A 21436-nucleotide genomic window follows, 5' to 3' on the forward strand; every position below is an offset into this window, starting at 1 on the left:
TCAAGAGTTAGGGCATGCTCCAAGGGCAGGTCTGACTTTGAGGTAAGTCAAAATGGTTGAACATCACTGACATCTGTGTGCCTAGCCGGTTTCTTTTTTTTTTTAACTTTCTATATATTTTTAATAATTTACATCCACCTGGCCTGTTTCTTGACCTTAATTTCATTTAGTAGATGTGAGTCCTCTTACACAGATCTCCAGCACCCATGTGGAAGTCTGGTTTTATACTAAAAATCTCCCATTTTATTCCTACTTTTCTGTTAGTGGCTCAGTTGGTTTTGGTTTGAAAGTCTAACTCTTGGTTTTGACTCATGGGATCAAGCCCTGAGCCCTGCACTGGGCTCCGTGGAGCCTAAGATTCTCTCCCTCTAATAAACATTTTTTTAAGGAACACCAGTCTTAGGCTCAGCCTGAATTTTCAGGCTTACTGAAGGAGACATTTATATAAATGGGAAGTTATAGAACTCATCATATTATCCTTTAATTAAAAAAAGGATAAAAAATAAAAATAAAGAGTTTAACACTGTAATGGGGAATAACCAGCAGCTTGAAGGACATCAAGAATATGGACACAAGCATACTTTAAGTCTTTTATTGGTCACTTACATACCACATGCCAGCATTAGTAGAAATACAGAGGTCATGGTTTTCCACCGAAAATAACCTGTTGTCTTTTAGCTTGCCTCTTCCATAAGGTCTGTCTCCTGAAAAGGAAGTGTATGCCAGTGTGTTAATATTCCCCCAATTAATTAATGCCACCCAGACATTTTTCCCAAACTGGTCTCAGTCCCATATCCGCATTTATCATCCATAGATGTCCACTCAGATTAGGTTTCATCCTGGACCAGTCAGCCTAACAAAACATACCCTGAACTAGATGAACTACTTGTTTCTGCCCAACCCATCTCCCACACTTCAGGAAAGGGGCCAGTATGATCCCATGGTTTGAGGTTTCCCCAAACCTCAGAGCAGGAGCTCAAACCACGACTGCACATTCAAAGCAATCAGCCTTTGCTGCTGAAGGTGCAGGGCTTTGGCATCTGGTACTTTCTACTCACAGCACGTTGTGCTCTTTCTAGCCTTCCAACAGGATAGGCAAATCTAACAGACCAAATCACACCAAACATTTTTCTCTTCTGGCCATGAACAGCTAACAGGTATAAGCGATGTAGTATTAAAAAGCTAAGACTTTCTTTCATACAGGCCTAAGCTGCCTCATGATTCACTACACTACTTAGGGTTTACAACACTCCACCGCTTGGCGCTGTAAGGAAGCTACAGTGAAGTTTAGGTAGCCAACTTACCCAACTATAGATCCATAATCACAGATAAGGACAGCTTTACTGGTAACAGATCTTTAAAAAAAAACAAAACAAAAACAGGACACACTCAACCAAGAGGCAAGAAGGACATTCATGTTGATCAAATTCAGAAGTATTAAGTCAGCCATCACTACAACTGCCCAGACCTTCACCTACATCCTCCCTTTAGGCCTAAGATTATCCCATTTTACAGGGGAGGAGGAGATCAAAGAGAATTCAAATCTTGTTTGAAACTAGCCTCCAAGCTATATACCAGACGATAAGCACTGGGAGGCTAGTTTCAGTGTTCTTTTTCCTCCTTTTACGACCACCAAGACCAGTGTTCAGATCCGATGGGAAAGGGAACCGGAGGGTCAGGATGTCTTCAGCATCTAACTTTACCTTATCTAAAGCACAGCAACAACCTGGTAACTTCAGATTCTTCAGTAGCAGATACTTCCAGGACACTTGGGGGCAACCTGCAGAAAAAAGGGTGAAAGCTCTAAACGAAAAAGTTGATCGAAACACCCATCTACCATCCACGTGGTAGTTTATGGAAAACACCCGGACTCACTTAGAAGGCTTCCAGCCCAGGTCCCAAGCCGTTTATAGGAAAGGCGAGTGGCAGCTGCAGGTATTATGCTGACCTGTGCTGTCAAAGTCTCTCCAGGTTGCTCTCGCATGCAGTTGGAGATCCCATGGCCACAACCGGCCACAGCCCTTGGAAACATGCTGTACTGACCCACCAGGCAGTTCCCAGAAACCTACCGGGTCCTGAGATGGTTGTGTTCCATCACAGTCCTGACCACAGAATCCTCACCAGAAAGCTCAACCTCAGAGTCATCCTGGAATCTTCATCTGGCACAACTAAGACGAGAACACAGTTGTCCTGAATGACATTGTTCCCTTCTTCTGGTCTTGAGAATCAAAATGTTTGACTGGCTTTTGACCCTGGTACTTATGCCTTAAGCTTTTCAGGGCAGTGACCCAGAGCACTGTTAAGATCTGTGCCACTTGCCACTAGATTTTCCCAGCACACATGTCCAACCCATTCCCACTGCCTGCCCCTCCATACTTGTTCTTCATCTCAGCAATCTATTTCTCAGAAGTCTTATTCTAGCAACTCTATGCAAGACCCATCAACAGAGCATTTCTGTTGGCCTCTGGAAACCTGTCTATTGTAATAAAGGATTCCACCTATACCGGAGAAATGGCAGGTACCATGGGAATTGTCTTTTCCTGATATGTTGCAGATCAGTTACAGCAAACAGAACGGCGACCGTCAAGGAAAACTGTCACTCTGGGCTCCTTTTTGACCACAGCAGCTATGTGGAAGCAGCTGCAGCTTCGATAAGGGCCACAGGGCAATTTAGGTCTCAGGACCGCCACAAATGCTGTCCAACCCTCAGACTCCCCTAAATCCTGTGCACTATTGCATAACTGAAATTCACCTACTGAGACATGCTGGAGACCAAATAAGAGAACAGATATCTTACTACCAGGTCCCAACTTCTTCATTTTTGTTATGTACCAGTGTTTTGTCTCATTTAATCTTTACAGGACCATTTTATCATCCGTTTTACGGACAGGTTTAAATTAAGCTATTTACTGAAAGTCGCCAATCATTGTAGAAAAGCCACAGAACTGGAATTTAAAATAGGTTCTAAAGGACTCGAGCTCCAAAAATCCCTTTTTATCCACCTGCATGAATTCCTTAACACGTCCTGCAGCCAGATAACAGGTAAAGTCACTTCCCCAAGGTCGCCCAATTAAGTAGCTGTAATGGGCCGATTCAGTTTCCGATCCCGCTGACACCACCACGCGGCGTCTCCCTAGTTAGGCCACTACAGGCCCAAGACTGCCCTGCACCCCGCTGCCTGGCCGCGTTACTCACCCGTCACAGCGCGGGCCGAGGCGGGAGCAGGAGCGGCCCTCTCGGGGTCCGGCCCCTCTCATCGCGCATGCGACCGACCAGGCCTTCTGGACCTCGGTCCCAGCAGGCCGGGAGGCCCGGCAACTGAGAGCCGCGCTCAACATCCCTCAGCCTCGGGAGGCAGCCCGGGCGAGTGAGGGGCCGGTGGAGGCCAAGCTACGGTAGGGTAAGTGGAAGAATGCGCGTGACTTGCAGCAGGTCTGAGACAGCGGCGCACGAAGCGACACCTGCACGGCGGCTGGGAAAAGGGACGTCCGAGCGTTGGGAGAGGGCTTTTATAGGCCTCGCCCTTGGCGGCCGCGCCCGACCACTGCGGCAACGCGCCCGCGCAGACCTCTGGGAGTTGTAGTCCGTCTGCCCTCAAGCGCCGGGAGGCGCGTCAGGCTCTGAGTTCTAAGCGCGTGCGGAGTCGCTGCCTTCTTGCCGGGAAGAGAGCAGCCTTCCGCCCGTGTTCCGCACTCGCTGAACGTCTGGGACTCGGCACTGGGCTCGTAAATGAAGCCGACTCGCTGTCCCCGCTGGAGCTCAGTCAGACATCCAAAGTCGGGAAATGACGCGGTGAGCTGCGTCAGAGCTCGGCTCCGACCGCGGCGGGCCGACCGAGGAGCAGCCACCGGATGGGTGTGGAGAGGCGCTCTGCGAGCTCTTCTGGGGGCGTGGCCCTTTGGGAGGGTTTCTCAGCAAGGAAGACGCGACCGATTTACTCAGAAGATGAATGCATTATTTGTTCATTTCCCGCTAATAGATAAGTAACTTTGCCGAGCACTTACTCAGATTATGCTCGATTATCTCAACTAGTTTCCGCAACAACCCTGTGTGTAGGTTTGTAGTTATGCCCTTTTTACAGATCAGAAAACTGAGGGATGCATCACCCAGGTAACTAACGAGGGAAGGGCCTGAATCCACGAGTCCACGGCAGAGACCACGCTCAGAATCGCTGTGCCATGTACATGTTTTGTCCATGGAATGAATAAACGTCAATGTAAAAACAAGAAGTTGTCAAGAATTAAATACGTGTTCTGTGCTTACTTTATTCGTTAATTTTTATCCTTAATATACTCATTAAAAAGGAGGTATTACTATTGTTCTCATTTAATAGAGAAAACAACAGACTGTAAGGCAAGAAACTTCCTGGTGACTTCCAAATGAGTTTCTCCAGCCTTACTTTTCTGAGCTCCAGACCTTGTATCCTGCAGCGTCCCCGAACTTCTACACTTGGCTATCTAATAAATAGGCTTCTCAGAACATAGCCTTTCCTCCTCCACACCTGCTCTTCCCAATCTCAGCAAATCCTTGGAGTGATCCTGGACTCCTCTTTCTCTATCATCCCACTTAAAATCCATCAGCAAATCCTACATTCTCCACCTTTGAGATGTGACAGGAATCTGACCATTTCTTACCACCTCCACTGATGCTATCATTGCCGGCTGACAATCACAGTAGCCTCCTAATTAGTCTCCCTGATTCTACCATTCTCCCCTATAGTCTGGTCTCAACAACCAGCCAATGGTGTGTAAAGAACACAAGGTTTTCATTTTGATGAAGTCTAGCATGTCCATTTGCTTTCTTTTATGCTTTGTGCTTTCTGTGTCCTATTTTAAAAATCTTTGCCTAACTTAAAAGTGTTAAAGATTTTCCCCTCTGTTTTCATCTGGAAGTTTAAGAGTCTTAGCTCTTACAGTTAGATCTAGGATTCATTTTTTAGTTAATTTTTTGCGTATGGTGTAAGAGTCAAAGTTTGCTTATTTACTGCATATGGCTCTCCAGTTGTTCCATCTTCATTTGTTGAAAAAGATTATCCATCTAATTGGTTTGACACCTTTGTAAAAATCAGTTAACCGTATGTGTAGGTCTGTTTCTGTACTCAATCCTACACTGTCCGGATTACTGTAGCTTTTTAATAAGTTTTGAAATAGGGTACTATAAGTCATGCAACTTTGTTCTTTTTCAAAATTGTTTCAGCTGTTCAGTCTTTGCATTTCCATGTAAATTTTAGTGTCAGCTAATTTTGTATTTTTTCTAATGTTTATTTTTCAGAGAGCGTGCTTGCATACATGGGAGAGGGGCAGAGAGAGAGGGAGACAGAAGATCTGAAGTGACCTCTGTACTGACAGCAGAGAGCGCAATGCGGGGCTTGAACAGATCATGACTGGAGCCCCTAATTTGTATTTTTTTAAAACCCTACTGGCTGGAGGGTGCCTGGATGGCTCAGGCCGTTGAGCATTGGACCCTTGATTTTGGCTCAGGTCATGATCCCAGGGTCATGAGATCAAGCCCCAAATCAGGCTCTGTGCTGAGTGTGGAGCCTGCTTAAGATTCTCCCTCTCTCTCTCTCTCTCTCCCTCTCTCTCTCTCTCTCCCCCCCTTTCTCCCTCCCTCCCTCTGCCCTCTCCTCCTCTTGCATGCTCTCTAAAATATAAAAATAAAAGCCTACTGGGATTTGGTTGGAATTGCATTGAATCTGTAGACTTAATTTGGGGAGAACTGATAACAATCTTTTTTAAAAAATATTTATTTTTGGGAAAGTGCAAGCAAGGGAGGGGCAGAAGAGGGGGACAGAAGATCCAAAGTGGACTCTGCGCTGACAGGCTGACAGCAGCGAGCCCCATGTGGGGCTTGACTCAAGAACAATGACCTGAAGTTGGACGCTCAACTGACTGAGCCATTCAGGTGCCCCTGACAACAATCTTGAGTCCTCTCATCCATGAGTATGGTATACCTCTCCATTTAAGTCATCTTTAATTTTTCTCAACAGTGTTTTTTAATTTTCAGTGTACAGATCTTATATATCTTTTGTCAAATCTATCCCTAAGTCTTTCATATTTCTGATGCCATTGTAGATGGCATTTTTGTTGATTTCAAATTCTAAATGGTCATTGCTAGTATATATAGAATTTTTGCATATTAACATATCCTTGCTAAACTCCTGTATTAGTTTTGGCACCTCTTTTGTAAGTTCCTTAAGATTTTTCACAAGTCTGTGAATAAAAAGACAGGTTTACTTCTTCCTTTTCCAACCTGGATGCCTTTTCTTTCTTTTTCTTGCCTTTTAATATTGGCTAGGACCTCCGGTACAATATTGAATTAATAAGTTACATTTCATCAAAATTAAAACTCTCGGCAGGGGGGCCACCTGAGTGGCTCAACTGGTTGAGTGTCTGACTTTGGCTCAGGTCATGATCTCATGGTTCATGGGTTTGAGCCCCACATCAGCCTCTGTGCTGACAGCGTTGAGCCTGCTTCAGATTCTCCGTCTTGTTCTCTCTCTGCTCCCTCCCACCCTTAAAAAAGTAGACATTTAAAAATTTCAAAAAAGTAACTCTCAGGCGGGGGACAGTTAGGAGAATTAAAAACGGACATGGGGAAACTTTTTGGCATGTTACATGGTTGTGGTAATGGTTTCATGGATGTACATGTGCATCAAAACTCATCACGTTGTACACTATAATATGTACAGTCTACTGTGTGCAAATTATACCTCAATAAAGATGTAAAAATAAAAACCATAACCAAGAAAAAATTTACGTCCTATTATTCAGCTGCTCAAAAATCTCCACTGATTTTGCAACACATTTGGAATAAAAGCTGAAGTTCCATAATGGCCTCTGAAGCCACATGATTTGGCTCCTCCTCCTCTCTGCCCTCATCACCCACCACTTGCTCCCTCATTCATTCTGCTCCCTTTTCTCAGCCTCTCTGCTCTGCTTGTAGCATCATTGCCTGATCTCACCTCAGGGCCTTTGTTCTTGCTGTTCTTCTTGCCTGGAACTATCCTCTCTGGATATCAGAGACAACCACACTACTCATTCCTTCACTTTATGTAACCTCCTCAGGACACCCTATTTTGATATAGCTACCCTGCCACCCTTTAAGCTATTGTTCTGCTTGATTGTTATTTATGGCACTTATTGCCTCTTGACATCACATTATACATGGATTTATTTTCTGTCTTCCCCATTACAATGTGAGCTGCCAATAACAGGAATTGTGTCTTTTTATCTTCACTGCTATATAAGTGCCTGGTATATAAGAGACAGCACTTATTGAAACAATTACTAAGTAAATGAATTAATTAATTAATGAAACTTGGCCAAGGCCACATAGCTAGTAAGTGGCAGTTGGAACTAAAACCTAGATCTATCTCATGTAAATGTGCATAACTTACCTGCCATGTTATACAGTTCCTCCATGACTACTTCATGAGGTGGGCACCGTGATTTGCCTTACTTAGCAGAAGGGGAAGCAGGGGGTGGGGAATCACTTTCCTCACCCCTAATCACATAGTCTATGGCAAGGTCAGCTGACATCTGGACTCTGGTGCTAGGTGCAGAGGTCAGGCACATGACCCCATCCCACAGCAGGAGAGTCCAGGAGAGGAAGTTCAAAGACTCCAATGCTGACAGTGCACTGCCCATGTGTGCTAACCACAAAGCCTTCTGGCAATGTTGGGTTCAAACTGCATTTCAAGCTGTTTCATGCCTCTTTGCCTTTGCCCAGATGCCCCTGCCTGGAGTGCCCTTCCTCTTTGACCTCCCCAGCTCCTACTTGTCCCTGGGGACTCAGCTTCAGCATCACCTCCTGCATGAGGTCTTCTCTGACCCTGTAGCTCCCTGAGCCCAGCCCTATTGTGGGATTTGACTGACTGAATTAATGAATAAATAGCACTTACCTGCTTTTATTCATTCATTAAGCCATAAATATTTACTGAGTTCCTGTTTTGTCCCAAGCACTGAGGATACAATCATAGATCACTGCCCTCAAGTAACCTAGGAGGGAGACAGCACAGTGGACAAAAGGGCATGTGACCTCATTGGCCAGGTGGTGAGAGGCTTCTTGAGGACAGGGATCTAATCTAAGGTATGAAGTAGGAGTTAGCCCTTTGAAGAGAGAGAGTGTGTTCCTGGCAGAGGGTTGAGAAGAGGAAAGATGTTCAGTATGGCTGGAGCTCAGAGTACCAGTGGTGGGTAAAGAAGGCGCTTAAGGGCTGGGGTGCCTGGGTGGCTCAGTTGGTTAATTGTCGGACTCTTGGTTTCAGCTCAGGTGATGATCTTATGGTTCCTGGTCCAGGTTCGTGGTCCAGGTTCCGCACGGTCAGCACGGAGCCTACTTGGGATTCTCCCTCTCTCTCTCTGCCCCTCTCCCACCCTCTCAAGAACATGTGCAAGCATGTATGTGGTGGGGGGCACTCTCTGTGTGTCAAAATAAACTTTAAAAAAGGAGGAAGAGAGTGAAGAGGAGAGAAGAGGAGAGGGAGGAGAGGGAGGAGAGGGAGGAGGGGGAGGAGGAGGAGGCTGGTACATCCATAGAGATCTGACACAAAAATAATTTTCCATCTGAACAGAGGTGGGGAGAATATCTCAATAGAGGAATCAGTGGGGCAGGTGGGAGTGATGCAGACTCTTAATTTGGGGAAACCTGGTAGGAAGGATTTCTCTTCCTCTCTCCTACTCCTAGAGGTAGGGAAGGAGCAGAGACATGGGCCCCTTCAGGCTCTACCATGCAGGTGACCAATGACTGAGATTACGTGGAGACCCTCAAAGTGGCTTCTTACTGATTTCTTAGGAGTTAGCCAGAAGAGGGACACCTGGCTGGCTCAGTTGGTAGAGCATGTGACTCTTGATCTCAGGGTTGTGAGTTCAAGTCTCATGCTGGGTGTAGAGATTACTTACATACATACATACATACATACATACATACATACACTTTAAAAAAAAGAGTTAGCTAGAAGAAAATTGGGCCTTCCTAGATCCTGCCAGAAACAGAAATACCAAACAAGGCTTTGCCCTTGGGTAAACTTGGCAGCTAGAATGTATTCCTTGCTGAGTGATCTTGGATTATTTAATCTCTCTGAGCCTCAGTTTCCTCATCTGTGGAAATGAGCAGAACAACACCTAAAACTCACAAGGTGAGAAGGAAATATGACATGATTGTTTGCAACAGTGAGGATTCCCCTCACCACCAATTTGCCAAAACAAATTAAACTGGTAAAATCCACCCACATTGGACAGTGGGATTAAACCAATAGACAAGCTGTGTGAGACCAGCCAGCACCTCAGCCTTGATACCTTGGGTTTCCAGAAGGCCTGACTGGGGAGAATAGAGTAGATCTTGGAAGCAGCTGTCCCCGCCTTACCCTTGCCACTAACCCAAGTGAGACCTGACCACTGTGCCCTGGAAACTCTTGGTACTTGATTTGCAGTCCCCTTTCGTGGCATCGAGGGGATAACAAAGATGGAGACAAACTGAGATGTGAGTCTCAGCTGTGCTCTGTGACCTGAGACAAGCCTCAGTCTCCTCAGCTCTAAAATGGGCACACAGTGGCCCTCTCAAAATTGTTGCCCACAGAATGTGAAGAACTGACCATCTGGCCTCATAAATGTCAATTGTCAAGGCCCCAGACCAACTGCACTCCCTCTGGAATCACATTTGTCTGTCCTGCCTCTTCTACTAGCCCTGTCCAAGTCTCTCTCTGGGCCCTGAGGCCCAGCCCAGGTAGGTGCTAAGGATGCAATGGGGTTGTTAAACATTGAACCTGACCATGGAACAGGAGGCCCTAGGCCAGGGCCAATGGGGCTCCTGGAAAGGAGCACCTGGGCAGGGAAGGGGCATCTATAAACCATCAACTTTCTAGAGTGGCATCTCCAGGTCCAGCAGCAGGGGCCCAACCGGGGAACTACCTGGAGAGCGGGGCTGGAGAGAGAAGCCAGCACAGCAGCAGCGGCGACTGAATGAGGTGGACACTCTGGCTGTGTTAGTTTCGGGCCAGTGCCTGTCTCGTTCTTGTTCGTTCCTGGCTCTTCCTCCAACCCACATTGCCTTCTTTCATCTCTCATCCTAAGAAGTAGGGGTTATTATCCCCATTTTGGAAGACGAAACTGGGGTTCAGAGAGGCGAGCACGTGCCTGGGTGTCTCGGCCGCCGGGCCTCCGGGGTGGGTCACTAGCACAACGCGCCCCCCGCCCGCGGTCCCGTGTCTCGGCGCTGGGGCCCAGAGGGCGGCGCCAGCCAGCGAGCCGCGGGGCGGGGCGGGGCCAGGCCGGACCCGGGCCAGGCCGGACCGCCACTGGCCTCCGGCGGGGGCGGCGAGAAGGGGGCCATGGAGGCACCGGACTGCCACTACCAGTTTCGGATCGCGCTGCTGGGGGACGCGGCCGTGGGCAAGACGTCGCTGCTGCGGCGCTACGTGGCGGGAGCGCCCGGGGCCCCGGAGCCCAAGCCCGAGCCCGAGCCCGAGTGGGCGCCCACAGTGGGCGTCGAGTTCTACAGCCGCAAGCTGCAGCTGTCCGCCGGGCCGCGCGTCAAGCTGCAGCTTTGGGACACCGCGGGCCACGAACGCTTCAGGTGCGGGGAGGGCGGGGTGAGAGACTTCGGGGTGGTCAGTGTCCCCGGCCTCCACGGCTACCCCCCAGCGGGGTTGGCCTCAGTGGCCCAGGTACAGGTCTGGGGAATGCCCTGGTCTCTAGCCCTTCACTCGGAGTCCTTACACAAATGCAGCCAGTGGCCTGAGACCCTGATGCTGGGAGGGCAGAAGGGCCCTGCTCTGGAAGGCTGGAGGGATGGGTGACCCGGCTGCTGAGAGAGCCCACGGAGCAGAGCGGGAAGTGTCAGGGAGCCGTGAAAGGACGAGAGATTTGGGTGGGCCTGGAAGGATGCATAGGAATTTGCCAGAAAACGGGAAGCAAAAAGCTGCAATCAGGAAAACATCAGGCTTCCTCCAGGAATGGAGGAATGGTCCAGAGGGTATGTGACTGGAACTTGCTCCCTAGCTGAGGGGCACAGGCACTCTCTTGAGAGACACGGATGCCAGGAGCAGAGAAGTACTGAGCAGTGTGAAATGAGCTATGGGGCCTGTGGGGCAGTCAGTGCTCGTGAGGGAAGCCCTGTCTTTGGGGGGGGTGGGGGGTCTTGAAGGCATAAACCTCGCCCAGCTCACTCCCCCTCCTTCAGGTGCATCACCAGGTCCTTTTACCGGAATGTGGTAGGTGTCCTACTGGTCTTTGATGTGACAAACAGGAAGTCCTTTGAACATATCTGCGACTGGCACCAGGAGGTCATGGCCACTCAGGGCCCAAACAAGGTGATCTTCTTACTGGTTGGCCACAAGAGTGATCTGCAGAGCACCCGTGTTGTCTCAGCCCAGGAGGCAGAGGAGCTGGCTGCCTCCCTGGGCATGGCCTTCATGGAGACCTCGGCCAAAAAGAACTGCAATGTGGACCTGGCCTTCAACACCCTTGCTGACGCCATCCAGCAGGCTCTGGAGCAGGGGGACATCAAGCTGGAAGAGGACTGGGGGGGTGTCCGGCTCATCCACAAGGCCCAAGTCCCCAGGTCCCCCCACAGGAAGCAGCCCCCAGGCCCATGTCAGTGTTGACTCTGGGAGGGAAAGGGTTAAACCTCTGTCAACCTCAGAAGTGCTGCTGGAATGGGGAGTGGCAGGATCTTTCTGGAGATCAAATGGCAGGATGTATCCAAAGGGTTAACATAAACAGTATCTTAGCAGTCACTCTTGGGGTCTCAGGGACTTTCTTCCAGAAAGATTTTCTTCCAGCAAGCTCTAAGAAGTCACGTGTACAGCAGCTTCCTGTCCTTCAGCCTGTTTCCTCAGTTGTCAGTGGGGCTCATTAAAGACCCACATCACGGCAGGGGGTGGGGGCATGGGGGGTGGGTGGGAGTGTGTGGGCATGAATGAGACAATGAATGTGGGGACATGCTCAGCCCAGAGCCAGCCATCCGGTAAGAACTGAATAACAAGAACTGTCCTCATCACTCTTTCCCATCTTGGACAGTTCTGGCAGTGTTTCTGAGCTCGGACGCTGAGACGCACCGCGTCTGGAAGCTGCTGCACAGACAAGGACTGGGCAGGAAATTTCAGGGCAAGCCTACCTCGGAGCCTCCTTAGGTCCTCAGGCTTGGATGAGTCTTAAATGCGTGCCCTGAAACTCAGGGTTGCTGCTCAGAGCCCCTACTCCAAGGCCAGGTGCCTGATCTGGATCTGGAAGGCAGGGATGAACACGAGGGGCCAGCTCCTAGGTTAGGCACACAGTGGACACTCTGATTAGCCACCAAGTTGTTCCTTTGGGGGTGAAGAACCCACAGCCTCCTACCCCCACCCATTTGTCCCTGGGAGGGCAGCGATGGTGTTGATGGTGGGTTCACAGCACCCTCTGGAAACTGCCCACATCCAATGTTAATCTATTGAATCCACTGGGGCTGGGAGGAGTGTTTAAAAGCCTGGCTTTCTTTGCCCCAACTCAGAACGTCAAACCCAGCTTTGTCAGTCTTCATGGGGCAAATTGAGGCCATTGTTCTTACAACATCACCGTTCTTCTCCCTCTGCTTAGTCACACCTCCTTCCCCCACTCCCCCAAGGGTATTGGGTATAGGGTATTGCTCTCCAGAATACCCTAATCCATATCTGCTCACTAATCCTCGTCTCAGAAATTGCCTCCTGGAGAACAGGAACTGCTAGGCAGAAAATACCTTGGGGCAATCTGGGAAGGCTTCCTGGAGATGGTATTTATGTTGGTAAGAATCTCAGCAGGTGTAGGGCACATGGGTGGCTCAATAAAGCATCCAACTCTTGATTTCGGCTCAGGTCATGATCTCAGGGTTCATAAGTTTGAGCCCAGCATGGCATCAGGCTCTGTGCTCGCAGCTGGGAGCCTCCTTAGGATTCTCTCTCTTTCTCTCCCCCACTCTCACGTTTTCTCTGTCTCTCGCCCTCTCTCAAAATAAAAAAGAAGAAGAAGAAGAAGAAGAAGAAGAAGAAGAAGAAGAAGAAGAAGAAGAATCATCTGCAGGAATAGGAGGGGTGTCATTGTGCCAGTGGGCACAGGAAGGGCATGGACAGTTGCCACAGCAAAAGAGCAAAACCATTTAATTCACTTTGTGACCTGGGGACTTACTCAGTCTCAGATTCCTCTTCAGTATCATGTGACTGATAATCCCTTCTTCCAAGGGCTCTTGGGAGGTTTCTAGTCAAGGTGGGTTTCTTAGCTTCTTCCCCATAGGGGATGGGCCAGGGTGGGTCTCGCTGTGCTCTGCCTCCTCTTTTACTACTATTTTTAAAGTTTATTTTGAGAGTCAGATGATATCAAGAGTCAGATGCTTAACCAACTTGAGCTACTCAGGCACCCCAAGGATCACCTCTTACCCATAGATAGTATCATCCCAGCTGCCAAAAGTAGGGTAAGCTTTGCAGTCAAGTTTGAATCTCAGCTCCACTGTGTAACTGTGGGACCCTGGGGAACTCACTTCATCTCTGCAAGCCACAGTGGACTCCTCTGGAAAAAGAGGATAGTAATACCTAACTCACAGGGTTTTAGAAAGGATTAGATGAGGGGCTCCTGGGTGGCTCAGTTGGTTAAAGCGTGTGACTTCGGCTCAGGTCATGATTTTGCAGTTTGTGGGTTTGAGCCCCACATCAGGCTCTATGCTGACAGCTCAGAGCTTGGAGCCTGCTTCGGATTCTGTGTCTCCCTCTCTCTCTGCCCCTTCCTCACTCATGCTCTGTCTCTCTCCTTCTCTCTCTCAAAAATAAATAAAGATTAAAAAGAAATTTTCTTTCTTAAGAAAAGATTAGATGAGAAATTTAAGGCAGTGCTGGCCACACAGTAGGAATTCACAAAATGGATGTCCCCTTCTTCCCCTGAGGGTTTTGCTTCTAATCACTGTAAGGGAACAGAGACTACCAAAGTAAACACTTTGGGGAAATAACAAGGATTCCAGACTCTACCAAAGATCTTAAAAGATCTTGACCGCACCCCCACCCTGCTCCCTGCCTCCAGACCCAGAGATGTGAACTGGGCTCTGCTTTCTTATTAAGGGTGAGATTCCAGAATTGTCCCTTCGGGGCTATCCCTAGGCTAGTCTGAACACACAAAACTCCCTCTCCAAAGCAGCACCCTGGCTAAACCCTCTCTGGCCATAGCAGCTTCCGCATGGTCAAGCTCCCAGGCCTGGATCCATGCTTTTTGCCCTTTAGAAGGCACAGAGCCAAAGTCTGCTACCTGTAGGCCCTTTCTGAAGATCCAGCCTGCCCTGGGAGCCACTGAAACCTAGTGGGTAAAGAGGGTAGACCCATCCTGCTCTCCACACATGAGGCTGGAACTGAAGATGTTGGGGGTGGGAGTCTAATCTCTCTACCTCTGAGCCTCAGTCTTTATGGTAAAATGAGAACAATTCCTACGTCACAGGTTTGTTAGAGGATTAAATATGATGACATGTGTTAAGTGCCCAATGAGTGTTAACTTCCTTCTGTTAACAAGCTCCCTTTGGGTCTTTCATGTGCCCATCCCTTGTCTGGAATGTCCTTTCTCCATCTATGTCAAAACTCTGTTCATCCTTCAAGGTTTGGCCCAACCTAATGTATCAGTTCCTTCTCTGAGCCTTTAGGGCACCTGAGTGGCTCCCTTCTTTGAGATTTCAGGCTCTGCCGTCTCTTATCATTTTGCCCCACTAGACTCTAGCATTTCAAGGCCACGGTTTCCATGAGAAGGAAAGACAATGGGCCAAGAGCACAGGTCTGAGTCCTAGCCTGCCCAGTGACCTCAGACAGGTCATAATGACCTCTCCAGACCTTAATGTTCTTACCAGTAAAATAAAGGGCAGCACTGGGTGATGCTGGGGCCTTTTTTAACTATAGGTAACTGTGAGGCTTCAGTCCAGCTCTGGTCTCCTCCTCCCTGCTTCCCCTCATTCAGGCACACGGGACTTTCCAGGATGACTTTCTGGTACTAGATGCTTCCTTTTGTGTCCTCAAAACTCACTCCTGTTGTTGCAGCCACACCCTACCTCTATCTTTTGGTTAATACTTTCCTAGGAAAACCTCATATGCCATATCCCTTTACTTTTAGTTCAAATTAACTGCAGCAACTTCCTGGCTGTACCCCTCCCACCCGCCTCCAACTCCATTCTCCACACTGGCAGCCAGAGCAAGTCTTTTAACATGGAAACACAATCACATTAGTCCTCCCCCTAAAGCTCCACTGGCTCCCCATCACCTGGACAGTAGTTTTCAAACTTTTTGTTTATATGCTTATTTTTAGCATCAGAATCTTCTTATCTTTTAGTCCTAAAAATTCCCCCAATTAGGAAAAGGTATTGCTCAGGCTGAAGAGGGGTGGGAAGCCTAAGGCCAGCCTTCTGGGCCACCAACACTACACCCTCCCATTCCTGCAAGACAGACAGATACACAGATACACAGATACACACACACACACACACGCACACAGCAGCCTCTGAAGACTTTGACACTACTGCCTGCAAGCTGTCCACCTCTCAAGTTTACTTGCTGCTCATCTCTGGACATCGTCTCCCAGTGTTACACCTTGTGCTTGAGCCACATGATGCACTGACCTCTTTACACCTCTGGGCCTTTGCATATGCTGTTCTTAGTCACCCCCACCTTGTCTCCATAAGACTTAGGGAGACAGGGCAGAGGCAGGCTCTGGAAGTCAGATGGACTTGGCTGAAGCCTCGGCACCAACACAAGCTGTGTGATTTGGAGTAAGTTAAACTTTTAACTCTCAGTTTCCTCCTGGGAACATGGGATTAGATAAGATACTACAATTACACTGTGTGACACAGGCCAAGCACATTCTTCCTTCTTCAGACTTGTTGGGAAAACACAATGCACTTATCTATGGAAGGCACTTGGCACAGCATGAGGCACCTGTAAGCACCCTACAAGGACCCTCTACAAGGACGCTGGAGTCCATCAGCCCTGTTGTCCCTGAGCTCCTCAGCACTGGCCTAGGCTCTGGGAATCTGGATATGGTTCTCAGTCAATGAGGAAGAGGGCCTCGAAGCCAGGGTGCTGGTGAGCTGCACTAAGGATGGCCACACCAAGTCAGAAGATGCCTTATAGATCACTTGGTGGTGCCCCTGTCCTGTACTCCTACACACAGTCGTCAAAGCCTGTGAGTGCGCCGTGTAACCATCTTTCAGAATTCCCCCTGCCCTCCACTTCACTACCACCACCTCCATCCAGGCAACAGCCTTCTAATGAACCTCTCTGCTTCCACACCTGCCCTCTCCCTTCCCCCCTCCTGGCTATTTGTACTCCACTGCCTGGCCAGGGTGATGTTTTAAAACTGCAAACCTGGGGGTGCCTGGGTGGCGCAGTCGGTTAAGCGTCCGACTTCAGCCAGGTCACGATCTCGCGGTCCGTGAGTTCGAGCCCCGCGTCAGGCTCTGGGCTGATGGCTCGGAGCCTGGAGCCTGTTTCCGATTCGGTGTCTCCCTCTCTCTCTGCCCCTCCCCCGTTCATGCTGTCTCTCTCTGTCCCAAAAATAAATAAAAAAAACAAAACAAAACAAAACAAAAAAAAACTGCAAACCTGACAATAAATTATATTTAATATAAAAAAAAGAGAAAAAATAAATAAAATCTTGGCATTCTGTTAAAACAAAAACAACTGCAAACCTGATGAAAATCCCCTAGTGGCTCCTGTTACCTTTTGGGTAAAGTGCACTCTTGCTGGGGCCTACGAGGCACTGTATGACCTGGCCTGACTCACCTCACTACACTGCCTCAGGGCTGGCTTCCACGCAGTTCTCTCTCCCTCAAAGAGATCTCCACGCCTTCACCTGAGTCACCAACTCAGTTGGTCAGACTTCCCCCAGTCCTGTGAACCTCTCCTTTGCAACCCTAGGCACAGAGGCAGTTTTACACCCACTCTATGGCAGGACCACTCCATGTTTTTATTCACCAACACAGGACCAGGCCCAGCTTATAAATACTTGCTGAATGAACAAGCCCCTCCACATACAGATAGGACAAAGCTCGAGATGGATGAAGCCACTTACCTGTCACACAGCTGATCAAGAATTGAGATCTTTTGACTCTACCCCAGCTCTTTCCATTAAACTGCCCAATTCTTTTGTCCCTTTCTGTCCTTAATGAAGGTTTCAAAACTAATTCTGGGTTACTTCTTGGTTGTCAAGGTCAGTGACTCATTCCTACTATTGGAACTCAGCGAGAGGCCTTTTGCTGTCTGATATCACCAACAGAACATCCTTTGAGAATGTCACCCAGTGGTATCAGGAGGTTCTGGAAAAAGTGAGACTCTTCAACATCCTTTTCCTGGTGGTAGGCCGCAGAAGTGACCTGGTGCCCAAGCAACAGGTGACGTTGGAGGAAGAGAAGCTGGCTGCCTCTTTGGGTGCTCGCCATGTTGAGACCTTGGCCAAGAGCAACAGGAACATCAGCACGGCCTTTGGGCTGCTCACTTAAGAGAGGGGTTATGGGGCCAAATTCCAAGTGGGAGGGAATGAAAAGCAGGGTCCCATCTCAGGCCAAGATTCAAGGCAGAGGAGAAAAGCAGGACAAGGTGGGTATACCCATGCTGGTGATCTCTGGATGGAACACCCACGCCCCCTGAGGCCCAAGGAACCCTCACAATCCACAAGGGCTACACTGGGCTCAGGACAGGGTGATGCTAAGTACCACTGAAGGTCATGACCCTGAGGTCTTAAGGTGCCTGGTTTCCTCTGCATGATGTTGAAAATACAGGGATCAGGGATATCAACAACTAAGAACAGACAGGCACCTGCACAGATGGGCCTTTCCCCAAGCTACTGCCATCCTTTCTTAGGGCCAAGGATGAACATCAGGAGTTCTAGACTTTGCCAAAACTCTTGAGATTGGGGCTCATGAGAGTCACCCTGTCCCGTTCTTATGGCAGAGAAACTGGACTCAAACTCCTACTGACGGTATGGCCTTCCTTGGAGTAAAATAATAGAAAAATTCCTGGGTTTTTTTCTCCTCACAGAATGAATAGTGGTGCTGCCACCTGCTGACAGAGAGCTACATCCAGCCTTGCTTGTCCTCTGAACTCTCTCTGGCCTTTCAAAGGCTATAAGCCATGTATACCCTGTGTCTTCGATTAATAACTTCTTTATTCTGGAAAAGCAAATGAAAGTCATATTCATATAAACACTGACATTACAAAGTACAGGGAAAAGGGGAAAGGAAAAGGAAACAAAAACCTCTACAAATCCTGCTAATACTGTCTCACCAAACAAGACCATAATGCTTTGTTCCATATTCAATCACTTATATAATAAACCACAAATAAAATCTTCTCTGGAAGATACATTGTTCCTCTCTGAGACGGCAGGGAAAAGGGACTGGAAGTTGGGATAGGAGGCTTTATTCTTTTGGCAGATCCTCTCAGTCATTATAGATATTGCTGTACTGTTAATAAAAAATATATGCTTCTCTGTAAAGCATTAAAAAAAAAAATCCAAGGATGAGATGGCTGAGGTCTCAGCTCAAGTATCTCCAAATACATTGTTGTCCATTCCCTGACCTTTCCATGTGTTATTTCTTGGTTGTTTTCCGGATCAATGCCATTCTCTGAAAGGAGAGTGAAATAACCAATAACACAGGTTAGAGTCAGGAACTGTCCCAGTCACCCATGTGTGGCATGGTCTATACCACAAGCTGAAGCCCTTGGGAACCTACATGCACAGAGCAGCTCAGCAGGCTCCTTTGAGCCTAAGAGCAGTCTTCAGGACCCCAAGAGATGTTTGGACAGGCCAGTGGATCCATTCTGTTGACCAAAAGACCCAAACTGCTATAGATTAGCAGGATGGTAAGAAAGTTAAAAACAGAAGGTAACAGCTCTTGCCTTTTGGGGACTTAGGGGATAGGTCATCAAAGCATATGTTTTCTAGACTCCTAATCTCTGAGGATTCTAGAGTCCAATCTCTCCGAGGATGAAGAAAATAGGGAAGGGGACTGTTTCAAGACTGTTGCCACACATAAAGGGAGCTGATATTTCATTCTTGATGACCTACAGTGAAGGAAACTGACACTAACAATTTCCACCACAACCCATCAGGGAAACATTCAGGTCACAGGTTTCAAATTTTACTATTTCCAGCCACTGGCCAAATTACTGATTGGCTTTGCTTACTCTTTGACCAAGAGATTGTCCTAATATTATGATACTTGCTGAGAGAGGGGGGCAGGGAGGGAGATAGGGCTGAAAAGTGGATAATTTGGGAACAGAGCCAAAATGACCGTCCCTTGTCTGAAGGACTGCCTTCTGAGGAATACTGTGATCTTTTGATTCAGGCTATCAGTGGCTTCCGTGTAGGGCTTCCTCTGTGAGCTTTGTAAACACACACACTCCGGAGATCCCAGGATATGGAAAAGCAAGGGACATTCAGCTACAACCACCCAACGATGCCCATTAAGCTTGGAAAGAACTCACTTTTGAAATCAGAGCACCAGCTAAATTAAGATGTTGTCAAGAGGAAGCCATCACTGCTATCAGATTGACCAATGACAGAGACAACTTGTTCACAGAAGTGGAGTTAGTTCTCATACTGACCCCTCAGTTCTGCAGTCAGAGGGGCAGAGAACAAAGGTGAAGTTGGGACAGAGGCCAGAATGCCTAGCACGGCAGTCTGGGCGCGACCCTCCTGCACAAGTATGGCTTATCTCTCCTTTCTTTAAACTGCCCTCTACCCAGAGGGCCACATATGATGTTCTGACAGCAACAGTGCAGGAGGATTTCATTAGGGAGACATGGAGGGGCGAGTTCTGTCCCTATTAGAAGAATCTACAATCAACAGCTTTAAGTGGCGCCCATCAGGACTGAGAGAAAAAACTGAGGCCACACGTGGGAACAGCAAAGTACCACAGACGTATCTCACTGTTCTCCCATGGAGCCCTGTGCTTCTTGCCCTCTCTGATCTCTGGTCCAGGGAGTGGAGCTTACTGTGTGAGGGAAGCGACAACTGCAGTGATAGTAGCTGTGTGTGCTGTCTTGCTCCCTTGGAGACACAGCTCAAGGATCAGCTGTGACTCCCCTGGGTTTCTGACAGCTCCTCACCTGTTTGTGAGCCTCTGTGGTGCAAGCCTTTTTGTAGGGTCGGATTTCTTCAGAGCCAAATCCAGGGATCCACATGTTCCACTGGCGTTCTGCAAGGAAGAGGCCAGCACAGAGATAAGGGGACAGGGAAGGCAGCATCAAAGTGCAGGGGGACCCTTGGACAAGGGTCAGGGAGCACTAATCTGAGCAATCAGCTATATTAATTAGCAGTAACCCTGCAGAGGGATTCTATGGAATACAAATGGGGGAATCACATGTGGTGCCTCCAAGGTTTGAAATGACACCATTCGACCTACATGCAAAGACAAAAGAGGGAAATGAGTCCAGGCTGTGAGTTATGAGCCCTAAGGTTTCCATGCAGCTCAAGAGAACAGAAAAGTCATTTGTTTCTTCAGTTGTCTTTTTTTTTTTTTTTTTTTAAAGTAGGCTCCACACTTAACATGGGGCTTGAACTCACGATCCTGAGATCAAGAGTCACATGCTCTCCCCATTGAGCCAGCCAGGCACCTTCAGTTGTCTTATTCCTAAGTTCAAAGTCACTCCTCTCAAACCCAAAGGAAGAAGAGGAGGAGAAAGGCATTTTGAGCATTCTGGAGTTAAGAGCCAAGTCCCAGTTCTGCTGCTTCACTGTAGAGCTGCATGACGCTGGGTCTCAGTTTCTTCATCTTTTACATGGTAGTAACAACAGTAATAACCATGTCATAGAGTGGTTGAAAGCATTCAATGACATAATGCAATCCCAGAGTCTGGGATAAATGCACAGAGATATGGATACAGACATAGGTATGTCCATAGCACAGCCCTGTGTTCTGGTGCCACTGGATATGGTCATCCCTGTAAGAGTGTCCCTAAAGGTTCCAAGAGGGCAAAGAGATTTTGTTTATTAGACTATGTCAGTAATTGGCATAGCTACACGGATGCCCAAACCCATGAATAAAAGTGCGGGGCACTTTAAGTATACCCAATATAAAAAAATTATACTTACACAAGATTATTTAGGGAATAAGCCTATTCAAAAGGAGTAAGATACTTTATCATATGCCCTAAAGCACTGAAAACATTTGTTGTGCAAATCTGTTTTGCCCTAGGCAGCCACTTAAATCAAATTGAGTATTAGTGATTTTATAGTTATACTTTGTGTCCACTGTACAGTAACTATTGGGTGAATAAATGATTTATGTTTGGTTCTAGAATAATTTTATATACAGCTCTCTTCCAATATTTATTTGAAAATAAAAATATCTGAAGCCTTCTGCAAATAATATTTGTTGTCAGTCCTTGAAAGTGGAACTAACGGGGCGCCTGGGTGGCTCAGTCGGTTAAGCGTCCGACTTCGGCTCAGGTCATGATCTCATG

The 21436-nt window shown here is 47.9% G+C and overlaps 2 protein-coding genes, 1 long non-coding RNA gene and 5 other non-coding genes across 10 annotated transcripts in view; 2 read left to right on the forward strand and 6 right to left on the reverse strand.

The window, feature by feature from the left end:
- Positions 1-578: 578 nt before the first annotated feature.
- LOC102948979 lies at positions 579-3705 on the reverse strand. 2 transcript variants are annotated; one of them, XR_447096.3, is made up of 5 exons: positions 3196-3705; positions 2070-2168; positions 1704-1780; positions 1305-1355; positions 579-704 (listed from the first exon to the last, which is right to left on the reverse strand). It is a non-coding gene; the product is annotated as an uncharacterized LOC102948979 (long non-coding RNA). The 2 variants fall into 2 exon arrangements; XR_006221136.1 differs by lacking the exon at positions 3196-3705 and adding an exon at positions 3003-3176.
- LOC122241769 lies at positions 776-849 on the reverse strand. Its single transcript, XR_006221992.1, has one exon. It is a non-coding gene; the product is annotated as a small nucleolar RNA SNORD99 (small nucleolar RNA).
- LOC122241757 lies at positions 1544-1676 on the reverse strand. The gene has a single exon (XR_006221980.1). It is a non-coding gene; the product is annotated as a small nucleolar RNA SNORA61 (small nucleolar RNA).
- LOC122241756 lies at positions 1906-2036 on the reverse strand. The gene has a single exon (XR_006221979.1). It is a non-coding gene; the product is annotated as a small nucleolar RNA SNORA44 (small nucleolar RNA).
- LOC122241742 lies at positions 2529-2663 on the reverse strand. The gene has a single exon (XR_006221965.1). It is a non-coding gene; the product is annotated as a small nucleolar RNA SNORA16B/SNORA16A family (small nucleolar RNA).
- A 5111-nt stretch (positions 3706-8816) lies between the features above and the next one.
- Positions 8817-8889, forward strand: TRNAK-CUU. Its single transcript has one exon. It is a non-coding gene; the product is annotated as a tRNA-Lys (tRNA).
- A 1385-nt stretch (positions 8890-10274) lies between these two features.
- Positions 10275-11885, forward strand: RAB42 (RAB42, member RAS oncogene family). The gene is made up of 2 exons (XM_007097939.3): positions 10275-10575; positions 11182-11885. Exons 1-2 carry the CDS (start codon positions 10331-10333, stop codon positions 11603-11605), a joined length of 669 nt encoding a protein of 222 aa, XP_007098001.2. The 5' UTR covers positions 10275-10330; the 3' UTR covers positions 11606-11885.
- A 6481-nt stretch (positions 11886-18366) lies between these two features.
- Positions 18367-21436, reverse strand: part of TAF12 (TATA-box binding protein associated factor 12) — a 32152-nt gene continuing 29082 nt past the window's right edge. For both annotated transcript variants that reach the window (XM_007097904.3, XM_042996129.1), the window contains exons 5-6: positions 20081-20169; positions 18367-18594 (exon numbers count right to left, since the gene is read on the reverse strand). In XM_007097904.3, coding sequence (XP_007097966.1) covers positions 18559-18594; positions 20081-20169 — 125 coding nt within the window. In that variant the 3' untranslated portion in view covers positions 18367-18558. The remainder of the gene's footprint in view (positions 18595-20080; positions 20170-21436) is intronic.

This window comes from Panthera tigris, chromosome C1 (genome assembly GCF_018350195.1).
Source record: "Panthera tigris isolate Pti1 chromosome C1, P.tigris_Pti1_mat1.1, whole genome shotgun sequence".
Taxonomy (NCBI): Eukaryota; Metazoa; Chordata; class Mammalia; order Carnivora; family Felidae; genus Panthera; species Panthera tigris.